The following is a 19,061-nucleotide window of genomic DNA, read 5'->3' on the forward strand; positions in this document are numbered from 1 at the left end:
CATTCGCCATTAACCGTTTATATTCCATCTAGTCTTTGTAAGACTGAATGACTTCTGCCTACATACATTGCATTTAGATAATGATAGGGATTATGTCTCGAGCCTTTCTAGTGTCAACAACATGCCCTGTATGTTTAAAAGCGGTTGATATTCATACTCGTAGGCCTACTGTCACATGGCCTACATGAAGTAACGGCAGTGGTGTGATCAGATTTTGAATCGCTGAGATATGTGACCCAGACGAATTGCTGTTTGGAGGTAAGTCATTTCCAGTTCTGTTATGACAGTTGAGATTTTCACTTGCGGTAAGTCAAGTTATATCATGGTCTGTGTGTGTGTGTGTGTGTGTGTGTGTGTGTGTGTGTGTGTGTGTGTTTGTGTGTGTCCAAGTGTGTGTGTGTGTCCAAGTGAGTGTGTGTGTGCGTGCCTGTGTGCGTGTGTATGTGCTAGCGTGCGTATGTGTGTGTGTACTTAGTAACAAACGAAAGACCGCAGATGTTTAAGCAGGTAAATAAAAGGAAACTCAAGCATGAATACGAAACAAAAACAACAATGGGCAATATGATATTGTATGCAATGTGATGCTGAAGCAAAAGATCAGAACAGCATTCTTCTTACTGTCGTTGAAGTAAAACCTTACAAGCCGCTGTATTCTGTCTGCACCGCAGTAGTAGTGATCAATATTGGGCTAGGACTCTTCTAACGTGTCGCTATTTTGCCTTTTCCCGGAATTCGTTTTGAAACCAAAACCAGGTCCATGAAAGGTAGGGTGCATTGACTATGCGTTAGAGACTGGTATTTCCTCTGTCTGGTTATTTGGGCCTTTCTCAAACTGCACGTCTAATGTATACGGGTTTTATCTTTCACTGCAACAGTTTATAGCAGGGTCATTCTCAGAGTCATGGTCCAAAAGCGTGACATTCTCACATAGTCATTGATAAATGAAGTTCAAAGCAAAATCGTTGAAAACTTCATGTGCAATATAATAGGGTGTGATAAACTATAAGTGGACACAAAACTCAAAGAAACTTGTTGGTTTCCCTTATATGGAGCGGCAAAGTACGTAACCGTCCAAAACCATGTTCGGTCGAGGTATTGACAATTTGACAGACACGGAAGTTAAACTGCAAGTCTCGCGCTCAATAACCAACCATTTCTACTGTTGTGAGCATTTCTGGTGCCAGGTTCATGACAGGATGAAATTGTGTTCAAGTAGGTTTAAAAAAATATAGTGTTCATTATTTAATTAAATGCAAAAACGTCTTGTTCGGTCGAGGCCAAAATGTGTGACACCAAGACCTCCTCTGAGATTCATGTTGCAATTACCGGCAAACAAAACTATATATTTAGTAACAAAAGCTGTGTTTGTGTAGCAGTAATGTGTACAAATAAAGTGTCCCTGCAAGGTAGATCCAACACATTGTTATTGTGTGCCCATGAGTGGTTATCTGTGCCGGATAATTCGTGACACGATGCCTCGACCGAACAGCATTTTGGGCCCGGTCAAATTACTGCGTAAACAACGATCGTTTTTCTAAAACAGATATTGTGGTCATAAACATGCACATAATCTCTTTGCACCTGTACACTTTGTTTGCACTCTTCACTCTTAGTTTACTGGAGATAAACGTCTGTTTTTCGTCAAGAGAGGAATGTCACAAAATGGCGGCTTCCAATCAGCCCATTTTCAGCAAACTAAAATGTCAAACAAATTTCCAATGAAAAAGTAGTCAAATTTGGTTTGAAAACATATAAATGTATTCCTTGAGACACAACACAGTACAGATACAGCATGTAGTTGATTTGATGGAAAATGATGGTTGTAAACCTTTCATGAAGTAGGTCACCCCCCTCTGGGACAGTAATCTGAAAATGACCCAGCACGCAACAACACATCATTTCGGAACAAAATAATTGTTCGACATTCAAAGAAGGAAGCTGACAGTTTGTACGATTGTGTATACAAAACGGGATTTTTGTCATTATAGGAAGGCTCATGACAAAATTGGTTGACGCTTCTTGAAGCATTATCACGTCATGTTCAAAACGTCATGAAAATCCTGGCACAAAATATGTTAAAACGAACCAACCTCAAGAACCGAGAAATAACACTGTTTTAAACAGTGATTTGATTTGCACTGGTTTGATTTTTACGATTTGTAAAAAATAGTTTTCAAATTTGGAGAACGTCTCAAAAGTAGGATTTGACAATGAGTAGAGGCCACACTCATCCGAGTTAAAAAATTCCAGACTCTGTGCACTTGCAGTTTCAACTCATCTATTGTCTCAGGATGGTTTTTCAGAAAAGGCCATTCAGAAAAACCTACAAATCAAAATTTGGAGAGCTAAATTCGTGTTAGTGTGGCTACCACTCAGGAACCTCGTACGTTTAAGTCAATTCCAGTCAAAGAAAAAATAATCTTTATAAAGCATACAAATCAAACCACTTGACCTACATACTTGAAACATTGTGACATTTGCATCCCATATCCCACCGGCACGGTTGGCCTAGTGGTAAGGCGTCCGCCCCGTGATCGGGAGGTCGTGCATGGGTTCGAACCCCGGCCGGGTCATACCTAAGACTTTAAAATTGGCAATCTGGTTGCTGCTCCACCTGGCGTCTGGCATTATGGGGTTAGTGCTAGGACTGGTTGGTCCGGTGTCAGAATAATGTGACTGGGTGAGACATGAAGCCTGTGCTGCGACTTCTGTCTTGTGTGTGGCGCACGTTATATATGTCAAAGCAGCACCGCCCTGATATGGCCCTTCGTGGTCGGCTGGGCGTTAAGCAAACAAACAAACAAACAAACAAACAAACAAATCCCTTATCTCCATCCAATGTACGTCAAATATGAACACTGTTGATAAACAAATGTAAGAGTTATTAGCGTTTTAGTGGGTGGCATTTGTATGTTGGGGGTCCCCTGTACAAAGAGCAACTAGGCTGTTAAGGTTTGGTATGTGACCAAGTAAGGATGGTCTTATCCCATTCATAAGCCTGGCAAGATATAAGACGGTGATCCAAACTGTGCCTTTACACGGGAAAATGTGTGTGTGAGTCTCTCTCTTTCTCTCACTTTTTCACATTATTGCTTACCCGTTCGGAAACTAGTGACGCTCAAAGTACCTTATGATTATGACTACTATTTGAACCAATATTATGACATTTCTTTTGTAATCAACTTTTTCAATGTAAATAAATTTGTGATGTATGGTCTATTTCGAACCTAATTAACTTCTGTCACAGGAAGAGGACTGTGCTGACGACCATCCTAGGCACACATTTCTTTTGTTTTTGTAAAATTTAGTTACCAAAAAACATCATCAAGCATATGACAGGAAACTAACTCTTAAATGTATATCAATACAACGGGAAGATAAATGCGCAAAAAAGGAAAACTCAATGTACTTAAAGTGTAACGCGACTGATCATTCAGTTTCACTTTTCCAAACAAGTTCAGCACCAGGAAGTTGTTTCTTGACAATGCAGAATAATTGTGCGACAGACAATTCTGTCAACAAGCTCATACAAGCTCGTATCCAAGGTCATATTCTGTACGTATTTGATTAGCAATAGCATGGGATTATGCAATTAAATGTAACGTGTTTAAAAAAATAATAGACTAGAATAAAGGGTGCAAAAATTAGATACACCTATAACATTTGAGATCTTTTTCTTAATACTGGCATGCAATCATTTGGGAATAACATTCACCACAGTAAAACGCTGATGGCTTTTGTTCTCATGAACAAACACGTTTTTAACAAAAGATGGGGATGTCTGGAATTGAACGCTAAAGAAAGAGCCATTAAAACGGACCTATAATTAGAAAAAAAAACCATCAGCTTTGTTTACTATTGCGCAATAAAACCAAGGTGTCAGAGTTGAATAGTGAGTCGTATCCACCAAAAAGATGGTATGAAGTGGGACTATCATCCTCAGGTCAGGTTGAATAGGGTTTTTAAAATCGTTAACATGAAGAAGAAAAATAAATTGCATGTTAGATTCGTATAATAATCTTCATGAAGCATGGCAACATGAAAAGATATAGAATACCTTGAAGAAAATAACCCTATACAAATGTTTGCTACCCTCTTTGCATCCCCATCCTTACCCCCTTTCCTGTACCACCATCCTCGCCCGTTTATTGTAAAGGTTGACATTAATTCAGCATTAAAGTATTGTTTTCACACACAATGATATCATTTAAGAGGCTTTCCTTGTGCAATTAGAACAGGAAATTATATTACCAGGAAAATGTTGTCAGTTGAATTAATGTCTGTACTCTGAACTACCCGGCGCAGGCACCTGATAAAAGCAGTGGCTTTGTGCTCGAAATATGTTTATTGGCTTTAAGCTTATGCGAAACGCATTTTTCGGATTATACACACTAGCTTTGATGACGAAAACATGACACATTCGTTCAACTTTGAATACGTCTCCTCGCTGATTTGAATGCATAACCAATCAGATATGTGTTTGGTTTTCAATGTATATCATCACTGACTTTATGCATAACTTCACATTGAACAGAGAACAACTGCTCTCTCTCTCTCTCTCTCTCTCTCTCTCTCTCTCTCTCTCTCTCTCTCTCTCTCTCTCTCTCTCTCGCTCTTTGACATTACAATCATGGAGTTTCACCATTTCTTTTCTTATATAATAATAATTTTTTACGTGGGCGCTTATTTCACTGAGCTTCTTTGTTATGATAGAAATTGCAGTAAGCATATGTTTTGCTCGTTGTCTCAACAGTTTGTATTCAGTTCCCACGAATGGCTTCCCTGATTTCTGTTACAGTTTTAGCAGTGATACAATGTGTGACTGGCAAAGCCTTGAAGTGTTCGCAAATACACAGCCACTTAGGACGTCCGCAACTGACTCTTTGAGTGTGTGTGTGTGTATGTATGTGTGTAAGTGAGTGTGTGTGTGTTTTAGTGTGTGTGTGTGTGTGTGTGTGTGTGTGTGTGTGTGTCTGTGTGTGTGTGTGTGTGTGTTTGTTGGTGTTATTGTGTGTGTTTTTTTTAGTGTGTGTGTGTGTGTTTGTTAGTGTTGTTGTTGTTGTGTGTGTGTGTGTGTGTATTAATGTGTGTGTGTGTATGTGTGTGTGTGTGTGTGTGTGTGTGTGTGTGTGTGTGTGTGTGTGTGTGTGTGTGTGTGTGTGTGTGTGTGTTTCGGTGTGAGAGTTTGTAATGTGATCTCTTCGCAGACAAGAACGACAGCTGTTGAAATGCTTCCTTGTCCTTAAAATCCTGCTTTACTTGACAGTATTTTTTGCACAATAAATATTTAGACTGCGCCGTAGTTTGCAAACAGTGTGCATTTTGCGGACTGTTGCCTAGTAGTATGGATCAGTCGAATGGTGGTATTCGATGTGCAGGAAAGCAAACATGGAATTAGCAGACCATATATCAAAGTCTGCTCGCGAAAGTCATGCAGAAAACATGGTTAATGCTTTTTTTGTTAGCTAATCGGATTTCTGAGCATATATAGTTGAGGTGTTTAAAGACAGGCAATCTGAAGACCAGTTTGACCTGATGTGTAATTTCTTTCTATTGTTATTTCTTCGGTGTGGGGGTATCCGATCCCTTTAGTAATTTCCGGCTACATTCAAATCCTTTAACTATATATTTTTCTCTGTGCAGTTGGAGACGATGGAGACAGTGAGAATAAGAAGATGAACATCTCAACGGCTCTAAACGTTTCAACGCGTGACCTTCAGGTGGACCTCCGCTTCGAGTGATAACATGGTTACAAACTTCTGTATTGGCTGGCATGACACTCTTGGTAGATCAGGAGTAACACAAGCAACTTCCTTTGTCATTCCTTTAATAAGACTCACGTTATTGGGGAAACATGGTCACGGCTGCTGAACAACAAAAATGAATAACAGCGAATCAAAAATTCATACTTTTCTCCATGACCAAGATATGAAGAACAGTGACATAGACGATGCACAAACGGAAGCTTTTGCAGGAAACATCGAGCCAAATATCACGAGAGATGGTTGCCATGGCAATGCTTTTCTCACTCATTGTGGGGACATTGGGTATGATCAGTACTTGTCAACGAAACTGTCGACGGCTACAAGAAAAGTACCGGGGGGATCACACTATTTTCTCAAACAGAAGTCAAAAGCAAGCGCAAAGGATCTTGATGAAGAAGACACATTCTACAACAAGACCTCAAAACCTCAAGAGATCGTCAACCCAATTGTGCAGCATGGGGACTCATTTTCTGCTATGCTCCGAGGTTTCGGTTGTATTGAGCTTCATCACAAACATCATCAACGAATAGACCAAGGCGATTTTCCCCTCGTTGACAAAAGCGGAGCACAAGGTATTTTGCAAGAACTATTAGCTTTTGGTGATACTGAACTTGTTCAGTCGCTTCTGAAACTGCTGGGAAACAAACATCCTGGAAAAATAGACAGTGGTGATTTATCTCTCTTTGAGAAATTTGGACAACAAGCCATTTTGCAACAACTATCTGCTGTCTGTCATACTGAGCTTGTTCAGCCGCTCATGAAATTGCTAAGGAACTACCACCTTCAGCGAAAAGACCAAGGTAATGTATACCTCTTTGACAAAGTTGGACAACAAGACACTTTGCAACAATCGAGAACAAGCTCGAGCATTCCCAGCCATGGTGACAAACATTTCAAATACATTTGTTTTTCGCAAATGAAAGAGTCAGGCATCTTGGATACAATGAGCACTGATTTGCTTGAATGGGCAAGGAAAGTGCTTGGCGAGGAGTTGTTTCAGGTTTTATTCCAACTCACGCAAAGTACACATTTTCAGCAGAGTTTGCAGCCGGATTACAATTCGGACATTCTGCTTGTTGAACAACTTCTGGCCAGGATTGTAGCAAGAATACAGTGTCATTCCATCACGGGGTTAAATAATAAACCAAAGGATAAAGCACAGACACTCAAGCTGCAGCGTTTTTCACAGTCCACTAAAACGCCAAAAAGTGGATGCAACACCTTCTACGACTATCTGATACACTACCAGGACGACAAAAAGCAAGCACACAAACAAACTGACACTGTCAGAAAGGTTCATGACATTACAACTGTCCTCGTTAACGTCTTTCTTGAAAGTGAGAGCAAGTACAAGCTCCCAGAAAAAGCTCCTTATGATACGGCTAGTGGCAAAATTGACTCTCGGTATCAAAGCGAGCAGAAAGATGTAGGTTCCAGAAAGGTGACAAAACCAAAGCCTACTGCTGATGGTAGTGGAAACGGAACAACGTTGAAAGACACTCACCGATCTACAGAAAGTTCAAAGAAAATTGAACAAACGTTGAGCTCAAAGACAGATGACGCATCGGACGGTGGTCATTCTAGTCACACACAGTTGCAGCCCCCGGTACAATCTAAGCCCCAGTCAGAGTCGCTCCCTGGGAAGCAACTTGACTTTGACAAGGAAGAGGGCGCAAAGCCAGCGGAAGCGAGTGGTGGACAAGTATCGCACCAAGAGCAAACCAAAGCTGAACCGAAGACGCACGAAAACTTTCCCCAGCTCAAAGTACTTGCTGCCTTGACATGGGAACGTGCGTCATCCGGAACAGAAAGCTCAGATTCCTCAGATTCTTCTGACCCTTACGAAGGGATGTACAGTGGATGTTCTTCATGTTCTAACCGTGACGACAGTGCTGTCTCATCGACTTCAACAGGGAACAGCAAACCACCTGATGTCAAAGATTCGACTTCAAGCAGGTCCTCTGATACTCTCCAAGATTTGTCCAGTCGTGGAAGACATCATGTACTTCCTGCATCTGTGCAAAGCACTACTCGGGAACATGATCCGGAGATGTTAGATTATTCTGAAGAAACAACAGGACTGTCACAAAACGAAAACATAATGCTGATATCGGTACTAATGGTAGAAAATCCTTCGCTTATTATGTCTGTTTGCACAAGCAGTGAAGATGATGAGACTGTGCATACGGTATTCCACTTCTCTACACCAGTGACTGTCTCTTCCTTTGACTCGCAAGAACAGCATCAAAGCTACCACGAGTATATTCCCATCGTCTCTCCAATTCACACCGACATGCCAAAATTCATACAAGACTTTGCGAGCCAAAGGAAAAAAATGCCTCAAGATGGAGAAACTTCCACCCTTTCATTAACCTCTGACCCTCGTTCAGGGCCAATCCTGGCTCATCCTGAGGATGAAACAGGTCCTTTTGTAATGGAAGAGCAATGGGTCGTAATAAGAGAACGACAAGGGGCAACAGGATACACAGCAAGACCTCAGCATACTGGTTCAATTCATTGTTCGGAAGGAACTCCCATGCAAACATCTGTACTCCATCATGTGCAATGGCAAGAGTCAACAGCCACACACGAGGAAAACAATCCTACGCAAACAACTGAATCACATCCTCATCAAAGACCAAACTGTCCAGCACAAATTTTGTCACATGTTCCAGGAAGGACACCCTTGCGGGCATCCATAGCCCAAGCAACTGCACTGTCAGGATCCTCGCACGAGTCAGCAGGAATTCACATGCAGTCAGCTCTACCACAAACAGGGCATGTTTCTGGTTCTTTTGCGTTCTCAAACGACGAGGAGAGAGCGCCTGCGCAGACAACCGTGGTCGAAATGTGTCAAGTTTCGGGGTCACATGTTCCAGAAAGAACCCACACACAAACAGCAACACTCCGTAATAATTGTACCGGTGGCTGCTCAGAAGACACTGGCTTGGCTCCTTTCGTGCAACGTCATGAGTCTCCAAGAACCCAAGCACAAGCAGCCTTGCCAAACGCTCACCAGTCATGCTGGTCTTTAACAGACTCAAGCTCCGCCCCCATACAGCGTCTTCCACCAATCGTAGTCCACGCAGCAGGTGCCCTCCCCCCTTGGGCAACGACGACGGCTCGAATTGACCTGAGTCGCGCCGCCAACCGCGAGTACGCACAGCTGAGAAGCCGCAGAGCCACCTACGATGATGACTGGTCTTACAACAGCGGCATCGACCCAGCCAACATGGCTCTGTCGGGTTTCTTTCATGATGGTTAGAAGAGCAGAGACGTTAGATGAAACAAACAATACAAAAGCAACCAAACAAAATTGCAAGCACCCAACTAGTGAACATCCAATAATTCCAACAGATCAGTTTTTTTTAATGCACTCTGAAAAATGGGTAAATAACCATTGCACTGTGTCAGCAATTGTTGCATGGCATTCAGAAAATAGTTACAGGTAAACAAGTGTACGTATTATAATCTGCTTTAATTTTTTCACAAGCAATACAAAACTGAAGGTAGTCAACTCTGCCTGAAATAACACCTGAAATCAGGAACAGCGTTCTTACTCTGTTCGTTGAAAAAAGTAGCCGTTACTGATTTCTGATGCAATTACATTCAGAGATTGTATCAGTAGTATTCCAAGAAAATCAGGATCAGCTGGCCCAGTCAATAAGAATGTTATAGTAGGCCACCTGTTCTTAATGTTCATAACTGCTGCAAATGATACCAATCCTTGGTTGAAAATCTCAGCCTAGACCATCAAACCCTTATCGTTATAGAATTTTCTATATTTTAACTGTCTTTTCAGGGGGAGAACGTCACGTTCGCTGTTTCTACTGCGGCCTTGAGCTGAATCCAGCATCACAGGACAACATCTGGGACGAGCACGTGCGACACAGCCCTGACTGCGCCTATCTCGTGGCCATCATGGGGGAGGACATGGTCCGCCAGACGCAGGAGAACTTCAGAAAACACGAGAAGTAGCGTGCTGCGTCAATCTCTGTCTACTTGGTGACGATGTTTCGCTCAATAGTAGCATTTTACTGCAATTTTAATAGTTTTGTTGTTATTTTGGAAAGTTGGTTTCCTTTTGTTCAGTGGTTTTGTGATTCATTTGCATTCAGGCCTCCTGAATTGTGGTAAAATAAGGTGAACAATGCCTTCAAAGTAGATTTGAAGGGTCAACATTTTGTAATAGCTCTGTTTAAGTTTTAAAGACGCTATTGTCTCTACCAGGCTCTCTTATGATTACTGCAACAAGTGTGACAAGTGTGACAAGTGTGACAACATTTCTTGTACTTTCTCTTTTGCTTTTGAAAATGATTGAAACTATATACTGATTTTCAATACAGCTTGCAATCTAAGTGCATATTTAATTTCAGTGTTTTGTTTCGTTCGATGGCTTCTGTTATATTGGGACTCTCCTTAACTCCCTTTTCGTTCCAGTTTTAGCCTTGTTATGATGTTAGTTAGTTAACTGTTGCTTTTTGGGTCCAGCGGACCATTTAGGCCAAATCAGGACCCCTTGTTATGATGTGATGATGTACTTTTCCAGTGTGGTCTTAACTGCGATGTCGTTTTTAAATTCTAGTAGACTAAGTGGCAACATTGTTGTTTTAAAGATGGAAGAACACATTTTGTTGATGTTTTAAAATGGAAATTGGTTTTGTAGTTCGAATATTGTTGGTGCTACGGCTCCCCTAACTGTTTATTTTTGAGTTTGTACGACTGGTAAGTAAATTGTTTCAGGTTTAATTTTCCAAAATCGTCTGCATGATATGGCGGTTACTTCCCAATGTGAATGAGTTACTTCTCTTCGTTGCCTGTGACTCAAATGCATGTATTGGTTTTAGACCGGGGTTCTATTTGTCTGGTAGGTTTTGTTGCTTTCACATTTTTATACAGGTAAACGTTCAAGCCTATTTGTTACATCGTCTCATTGAATATTTCATTCTTCAGACCCCCCTCCCCCCTGAATCTTCATCAAAAAGTTCCTGTCCTTGTTTTGTCAGAATAGTTCCATAATTTAAGTGCATGACACCATCTATTTGTTTTCGGGAGAATTCAGTAATTTGAAATTGAACTGGACCATGCAAAAGATAAATAATCATTTCACTGTATCAGCATTATACCCAGGCACTACCCCCAAATAAGGACAAAATCAAGATAAGAAGACCAGATAAATTTGTTTGGTAGTTTACTTACACAGTTGTTAATTGAACAAGCCAAAACTTGTAGCAATCCGTGTCTCGAATTTGCTGTACTGGATAAGTCTTTGTATCTTCTAAGACAAACTTCCAAGTTTGCATCAAGGTATTCTTGATTGGATTTTCTTGTACATATGCCATGCCATAACATGTGTTTGTTATTATCATTGAATGCTGTTTATTTGTATGCTTTAAACATGTAATACACACAACCTTTTGACTACAAGTTTTGGGTGCCATGCAAGGGTACGATGTGCATCCTTGCATTGGTTCTATATTTGGGTGATAGAAGGGTCCCGAGGAATGGCCTATGCACACTCCCTAGCTTCAACAGGTAGGCTTGGGTATTGTTTTGGGAGACTGGTACCAGTGCTGTGTGGTGGTCATGGAGACTGTCACCCTTTAGTAAGAAGTGAAGTTGTCAATTATCTGTCTTTGTGAAGATAGTGGAGGCAGAGAAAGAGAGGTTGGTGGTGAATGGAAGCTTTAAAAAAATTATATTTAGTTTGAGAACCTTCGGCACCAAGAGAAGACATGAAGCCCTGTGTGAATTTTCATCAAAGTGAATTTGTGCTTCGTAGGGACTATCCAACTTCGAGGATTTGCTTTGTGACTCCGATAGACGCGAGAACTGTGATAAAAGAAGTCAATTCGCGTGGAATTAGTAAATGTGTATGTACTGTGCCAGACGGATTTCCTCAGAAAGACAAGAGTGTTTCATGATGTAATTTGCACAATTTTACTTCACAATAGCAGCTTATTTGAATTGTTATTTTGTTTTTCTGTTGAGTCAATTGTCTGAATGCGTGTTGTTGTGTTTTGTTTCCGCAAGTCTGAGCGTGCCACTGTGTATGATTAAGCGTGCATATATGTGTGTGAGTGTTCAAACTCCACATACAAAAGTTTAAGCTAAACACAGGAATCCGGACATTCGGTTCTGGTAAAAAGATTTTACTACGTTCCACCAGCCACAGAAATATTCACAATATAATGGTAGTATTAAAATAAAAGATGGCTAGTGGGCTTGTTATGACCAGACTTCAGCTTCAGACAGACAGATGTTCTTGCATCCACTCCATGCATGCAGCAACAACCCAATGAAATTGACTTAAGAGTGATGACAGCTTCGACGGGATTTTAATCCAGTAGCTATAAAGCAAGATTGGCAAAATAAGGGCACAAAGGCGGCAGTAGGCATGGCTTTTAAAATCCCTATCCCCCCTAAGCTGAAGAAGCCTAATCCGTAATAGGACCGGAGGTAGTTTCGTATTCTACGAACTGTTTGATTCTTTTACCCCCTACGCACCCTCTTTTTCACGAGGACTTCCGGCTCTTTGGCAGCGGGCCCCGCGTGCATACGGCCGCTGAAGGAAATGTACCCTTTCAGATTCTAGTCGTATGCCAGCATGCGATCTGATCCTAGTTACCATTCGTAGATGGAGAAAAGGTCAACAACTAGGGGACCCAGTATCCGTTCATACCTCCGCTTACATCGGCGTTCGGGCATTCCAGAATCCTGGGTATTTGGTGCGCTTTGCGCAACCACACCTTTGTATTTAGGTGTCTACATTGAATTTCTTGGCTAAAGCCTATGTTACATTTTATGTAAGCCACAGTTACTTGTATTAGCCATGTCTACTTATGCAGAGTTTATAATAGCTTGTGACAGTGCAATTAAAAAGCGCTGCCTACTGCGCCAAAGTACCAGACAAGTAAATGTACACACTAAAAGAAAACATGTATAACTGGTTGGAGATAACCCAAACCTTGAAGACCTGAAAGCGGATTACCCTTTGTCAACATAAAGCAAATAGAAGAACAACATTTGTAACTGCTGTTCCTGGTTAAATCTAACTGATACTAAGCACACAGAATAGAAGATGACCCATATTCTGTCCAACACCCCCCCCCCACCCCCACGCTTACATCCACCAGGCACCTGAATAGGAGATAACCAGTATTCGGGCCAACATAATCCCCCCCCCCCCCCACCCCAAAGGCACCTGAATAGGAGATAACCCTTATTCGGGCCAACCTAATCCCCCCCCCCCCCCACATCCCCCAGGCACCTGGATAGGAGATAACCCGTCTTCGGACCAACATAATCTCCCCCCCCCCCCTCCCCCCCAGGCACCTGAATAGGCGATAACCCGTATTCGGGCCAACATAATCCCCCCCCCCCCCACATCCTCTTGGCACATGAATAGGAGATAACCCATATTCTGGCCCTAATACGCGATAACCCATATTCTGACCGAGGCAACCCAGCCTGCATTCACATACACCCCTTCGACACCTACATAGTAGATAACTAGTAACCTGGTCAACGTAACTACCCCCTTGCATACATATTCAAGCTAATTCATCCCAGGAAGTTGTCATCAGTGCATCTGCTAGGAGCAGGATAAGCCGTCACTCTCGCGGTGAGGTGGGTGGGATAATTTTCGTCCGCGAAAAACACGTCTTCTCGCGCTGCGTTCAAGACGGAAAAGGAAGTAGGGAGGTTTAACTCCCTTGAATTATCGTAGGTTTCACTTTCTACAGAAAAGCGACCAAATTATCTTTTCCGATTGTCTTACGGAGGTCTCAGCTGAACCAGGTCATAACCAAATTTATGTAAAGACTTAAATTGTTTTATGACCAGACTTCAGCTTCAGACAGACAGATGTTCTTGCATCCACTCCATGCATGCAGCAACAACCCAATGAAATTGACTTAAGAGTGATGACAGCTTCGACGGGATTTTAATCCAGTAGCTATAAAGCAAGATTGGCAAAATAAGGGCACAAAGGCGGCAGTAGGCATGGCTTTTAAAATCCCTATCCCCCCTAAGCTGAAGAAGCCTAATCCGTAATAGGACCGGAGGTAGTTTCGTATTCTACGAACTGTTTGATTCTTTTACCCCCTACGCACCCTCTTTTTCACGAGGACTTCCGGCTCTTTGGCAGCGGGCCCCGCGTGCATACGGCCGCTGAAGGAAATGTACCCTTTCAGATTCTAGTCGTATGCCAGCATGCGATCTGATCCTAGTTACCATTCGTAGATGGAGAAAAGGTCAACAACTAGGGGACCCAGTATCCGTTCATACCTCCGCTTACATCGGCGTTCGGGCATTCCAGAATCCTGGGTATTTGGTGCGCTTTGCGCAACCACACCTTTGTATTTAGGTGTCTACATTGAATTTCTTGGCTAAAGCCTATGTTACATTTTATGTAAGCCACAGTTACTTGTATTAGCCATGTCTACTTATGCCATCAAACTGGCTATTCCATATTTTCTCGAAAGTTTGGTAAGAGCCAGTTTCCGCCACCCCTGTGCCCTAATGTAACTCTAGTACGCTGTCTACAACTTTTACTTTATCTCAAAACAACAATGTCAGGTTTATACAATTTTGGAACATTTCGCTTCGAAATTCTAAAATCAATGAATTTTGCAAATGTGTCGACAGCTTACTAAAGGTTAAGGAACAATGCATATGTTATTATGTAAAAGAAGCTCTTAACGTTCAGAGTAGATGATTGTAGTTGGACCCCTTCCCCATCGTTGGAATTATGTCCAGGTCTGCCTCAGCGAGATCCGCGCTACCTTGTGCCTGAAAGTCCACTTTCTCCAACAGAGCGCGGGCACGTCCCCTTCTGCCCCCAGAACCAATTAGCCCCTTGCACGGCATTTATGATGCTTGCGCGCAGCTCCATAATTTGTCAAAGTAAGACCATTAGTTCTTGGGATCACGACAGAGTATATCAAGACAGTTGAAATGTACCACATTCTCGAGGTTGTGACCAGATCACGAACAGCCAGGTGGCACTGCCAATCGCTCCAAAATGTAGCACAATGTCTGTAAAATGTGTATTTTGCTGTGTCATAGTAGTGGAAACACGTTACAGCTGTGCAGGCCTGGACTGACAACGAGTGGGGGATGCAGAGGTGCTTCCTGATAGTGTGAAGGTGCGTCTTTATCCAGAACATACAGCTTGACCCATGAACGAGAATACCTGAAACTAAGAGTTGATTATTAGAAAACCTCTCTAACAAGAGATTGCAGCCGCATACTGGTTTGTGTCTGCCTGTTTTAATCAGTTCTTTTAACAAATGAGGTTAATATCGATAACGGTCTTATTTGTCCCAACCGGGACCCATATACCTTTGTTTGGTTGTGTGTGGGCGCAAGCATTCTCTTAATTGCATTTTACAGGGTCCCCACTGGTTTTTAGAAACAAAATTCCATGACTTTTCCATGACTTTACATGAGCCTCAATAACATTTTCCATGACTAGATCCACAGGTCGCCATTTCCGAACACTGGCTTGCTTTGCACTGAATTTGAGTCAGTTTCTACGCAGTGTCTCTTCGACAAGCAAGTCAAGCATTTGCTACGCAATCAGATTATCGGTAATGTTTGCTGGTCCTGTCATTTCACTAAACTGGACCAGCCACTGTTTGTATCCATCTGCACTGTCGTAAATTCCGTTTTGTAACCGTCACTGTGACTTGACGAACTGTCATTTTTTTTTTTTTTTCTCTCACCGCGATACACAGTTCATTGCGAAGATCTTCCTCAGTAATTCGTTCCAATTCCGCATACTTTTTGTTGTCAAGAAACAACTCGAAAGAAAGTTTCAAACTCATCATCCTCCATCTTGCTTATCGAAGCGCTAAAGTACTTTATCGATGCAAAAACAAAAGCAGAAAACTTCGACGAAACCGACTCAAATGCAGCGCAGACGACCCGACGAGATACCGGAAGGAAGTAAGCCTCGCTTTGGCTCAAGTGCCGTTAAAAATACCGTTATTCTCGTATGCAAATACGAACGAGAAGTTGGTCATACGAACAAGCCTTGTGCTGGCGACGCAAATCGGGGAATGGCTGGGCAACGAAAATCGCCGCTGGCGTGCTAAAGTTTTTTTGTTTTTTTGTTTTTTTGTTTGTTGTTAAAGCCATATGTACTCGATGACTATACACGCTAATTGCTTTACCAACAGCTGGAGACAGACTAAATTAAGTTCCCTGCAAAATATTGTGGTCTAGGACTCCTTAAATGTTGAGATATTTGAATTTTCATTTTGATCTGGATCGTCCTATTTATAGATTTGGCAACACATGTAACGTTGATGCAAGGGAGAGAACACCGCGGCTTTGTTGACATCCTCACTTTTTCAGAGGCTAGAACAAGCTGTAATGCATGTATTATGGTCCGCGCATGGTGACGTATCGTCATTATATGGTCCCATGGTGCGTTTGACATCGATTGTGGGCAAACCACACTTTGTAAACACGGGAGTGCGTTAGTATGCCTTTAAATTCCATGACTTGAATTGAAATTCCATGACTTTCCAGGCCTGGAAAATTAAAAATCAAATTCCATGACTTTCCAGGTTTTCCATGACCTGTACGAACCCTGATTTTAGATGTTTATACTTGGTCTGATTTGCGATTTGTTGTTGTCATAATTATGTTGTCTGGTTGCTAAAGGGCAGATGAACTATACTTTTCCATCCATTGCTTGTTTGTGGACAATACATTGTCTTATGTCTGACGAACGACCAAATACAAACACCTCCCTTTTTATGGTTGTATCGGGACTGCAACGCTGGCTGTCCTGTTCCTGGGTAGGTTGGATGAAAACTCCATCAAATGGACTGGTTGCCTTTTTGCGATACGGCCTGAAACTGATATCTGGTCAGACATGAGCCATCAACATGAATGACGAGTAAATTGTGAATGTTGCTGGGAGATAGACTTCTCCAAACACACACACACAAAGAAAATGTGCTGAGATTAATCTATTTTTGGGTCCCCCTCATAAAGGATTAATCTATTTTTGGGTCCCCCTCATAAAGGGGGGGGGGGGGGAGGGCACGGCCTGAAGTGCATCTGTGTCGAGGTGTCCTTGGACTTCAAACTGCTTGCATCTGTGGAGATATTAAACTGACATATACCGGGGGGGACATGGTCTGCAGTGCGTCTGTGTCGAGGTGTCCTTGGACTTCAAACTGCTTGTATCTGTGAAGATAATATTGAATGTTAAACTGACATATACCGCTGTTCTCCCGGCATCTTTGGCGGACACTGCAACGTTGCTAAATCCGGTGGGATGCCTGCCTTCGGGATGGAATAATACAAATTAAATACAAGCATAAACTCCTTCCCCCAACTGGAGTTGATATTAGAACCTTGTTTGTCGGGTAAATAATGAGTGCCACCCTGGCAGCCACGGGAATCAGGAACTGGCAACCAGCTTAGCCGCTTCTTGCGATGTTCCAAACATAATAACAAATATCGCGGATATTTTGCGAGGGCTGCAAAATAAAAAGCCATTTAATCGAACTGGGTCATTTAATAAACATATTGAGGCAGACTGGGCCTTTAAAGCTACCCGCAAACCGGTTTTCCTTCTGTTGCTTGATTACCTCTGTTTGTGACGTCGAGTGCCTGTCGTGTACGTCACAGAACGTACTGTCAACGTTTTTATATCGAGGGCTAGATCTGGCGCGAAATGAAATGTCAAAATTGCGCCCTAAGTTGCACCCTAAATCACCTCTCACCGCCTGTTAATATATTCACTAAAAATACCTTCACTGTGCAAAGTTCCGGTGTTGCGGAAAAACGAGGTTTAATCACCTTATCCCTTTGTAACTAATGATCTGCCCCGAGTTACGAATCGCCTCGCGCTGCAGTATGTAGATATCTACAATTTCGCCATCTTCTTCACCTCTTTTGATCATTACATATAAGTTAAAAAAAACATACGCGGTGGCTAAGAATGCCGTAACGGACCTTTCTGATGATAGATTTACATTTAATCCTGGCTTCTTTTCATCTTTTGATCAGTTCAATCTAAGAATGTTGAATCGGGTCTTGTTAGCAGCAGCACACACGTCTATTGACTGTGAATTGTGCATGATGCCCGATTCTTCAAATTCATTCCAATGATAAAATATTAGCATCGGAATGCAAACAGAACCATCATAATATCACACGATACCACCAATGATACTTCTGATCACGGATTGCTCAGGATATATATACAGCGATATACATCGATACACTAATAAAACAGTGTTCTAGATGGTCGAACGGGTAGCAAAGACCAGCCCGCGACTTTTGTAATGTTCGAAAAAGTACGTTGCCCCGCAGATCCTGGCAAACGCGTGACGTAAAATTTTGATGACGTTTCCGTACATCTAGATCTGTTGAATTACTAACATAATGCTGATGAAAAACAACTTTCCGCACACACCAGTTATGAAGTTGATAACCTTGCAACACGCAAGGGACTTTCTTGGCAACGTACCATACCATAAAGAAAATATCATTCGTGACAATTCTGTTTTTCAGTGAAGGTGGCGTACCAGTAGAAGTACGCTGACTGAGAAGCATGCTGTGTGTACTTTCAACTAAATTTTTCATACACCTGAAACTATTGTTAAAATAATAGGCTGACAACACGCTATTAACATAAATACCACCGTACAATACCGTCAAGTGAGTCGATGTTGACCAAAAATATCACACGAAGGCGATATAATTTTCGTCCGCGAAAAACACGTCTTCTCGCGCTGCGTTCAAGACGGAAAAAGAAGTAGGGAGGTTTAACTCCCTTGAATTATCGTAGGTTTGACTTTCTACAGAAAAGCGACCAAATTATCTTTTCCGATTGTCTTACGGAGGTCTCAGCTGAACCAGGTCATAACCAAATTTATGTAAAGACTTAAATTGTTTTGTCATACAGCAAAGAAGTGAGATGGTTAGAATGATTTTGCTTTGACCGCTTGTAGTGTCCTTCACAAGCATAATTTTACCATTTAACACAACACAAGGCAACGCAACACGGTTCAGAGCCAGGACCAAACATACTATACCGCATATACATGTATCAGCAAAGTGCACCATCACACAAGACAAGACAAGACAAGACAAGATAAGACACGACAATGCACCACACCACAACGCATCCATCACACAATGCACTAAAACATTTCTTTCTTTATTTGGTGTTTAACGTTGTTTTCAACCACGAAGGTTATATTGCGACGGCACTAAAACATGACAAAGCACAATCTTAAAACAACCACCACCATTTCTAATGAAAAT

At 42.0% G+C, this 19,061-nt stretch overlaps 1 protein-coding gene and 1 long non-coding RNA gene across 2 annotated transcripts; one reads left to right on the plus strand and one right to left on the minus strand.

The window, feature by feature from the left end:
- Window positions 1-5,643: 5,643 nt before the first annotated feature.
- On the plus strand, window positions 5,644-11,738 carry LOC138950168 (serine-rich adhesin for platelets-like; the record flags this gene model as incomplete). Its single annotated transcript, XM_070321910.1, is given in 2 exon segments — window positions 5,644-9,025; window positions 9,568-11,738. Coding segments are annotated over 2 exon segments (3,321 nt in total). The 3' UTR covers window positions 9,744-11,738.
- A 1,955-nt stretch (window positions 11,739-13,693) lies between these two features.
- On the minus strand, window positions 13,694-18,559 carry LOC138950169 (uncharacterized). The gene is made up of 2 exons (XR_011450536.1): window positions 16,525-18,559; window positions 13,694-14,961 (listed from the first exon to the last, which is right to left on the minus strand). It is a non-coding gene; the product is annotated as an uncharacterized lncRNA (long non-coding RNA).
- Window positions 18,560-19,061: the final 502 nt, after the last annotated feature.

Source organism: Littorina saxatilis, linkage group LG16, assembly GCF_037325665.1.
Source record: "Littorina saxatilis isolate snail1 linkage group LG16, US_GU_Lsax_2.0, whole genome shotgun sequence".
Classification (NCBI taxonomy): domain Eukaryota; kingdom Metazoa; phylum Mollusca; class Gastropoda; order Littorinimorpha; family Littorinidae; genus Littorina; species Littorina saxatilis.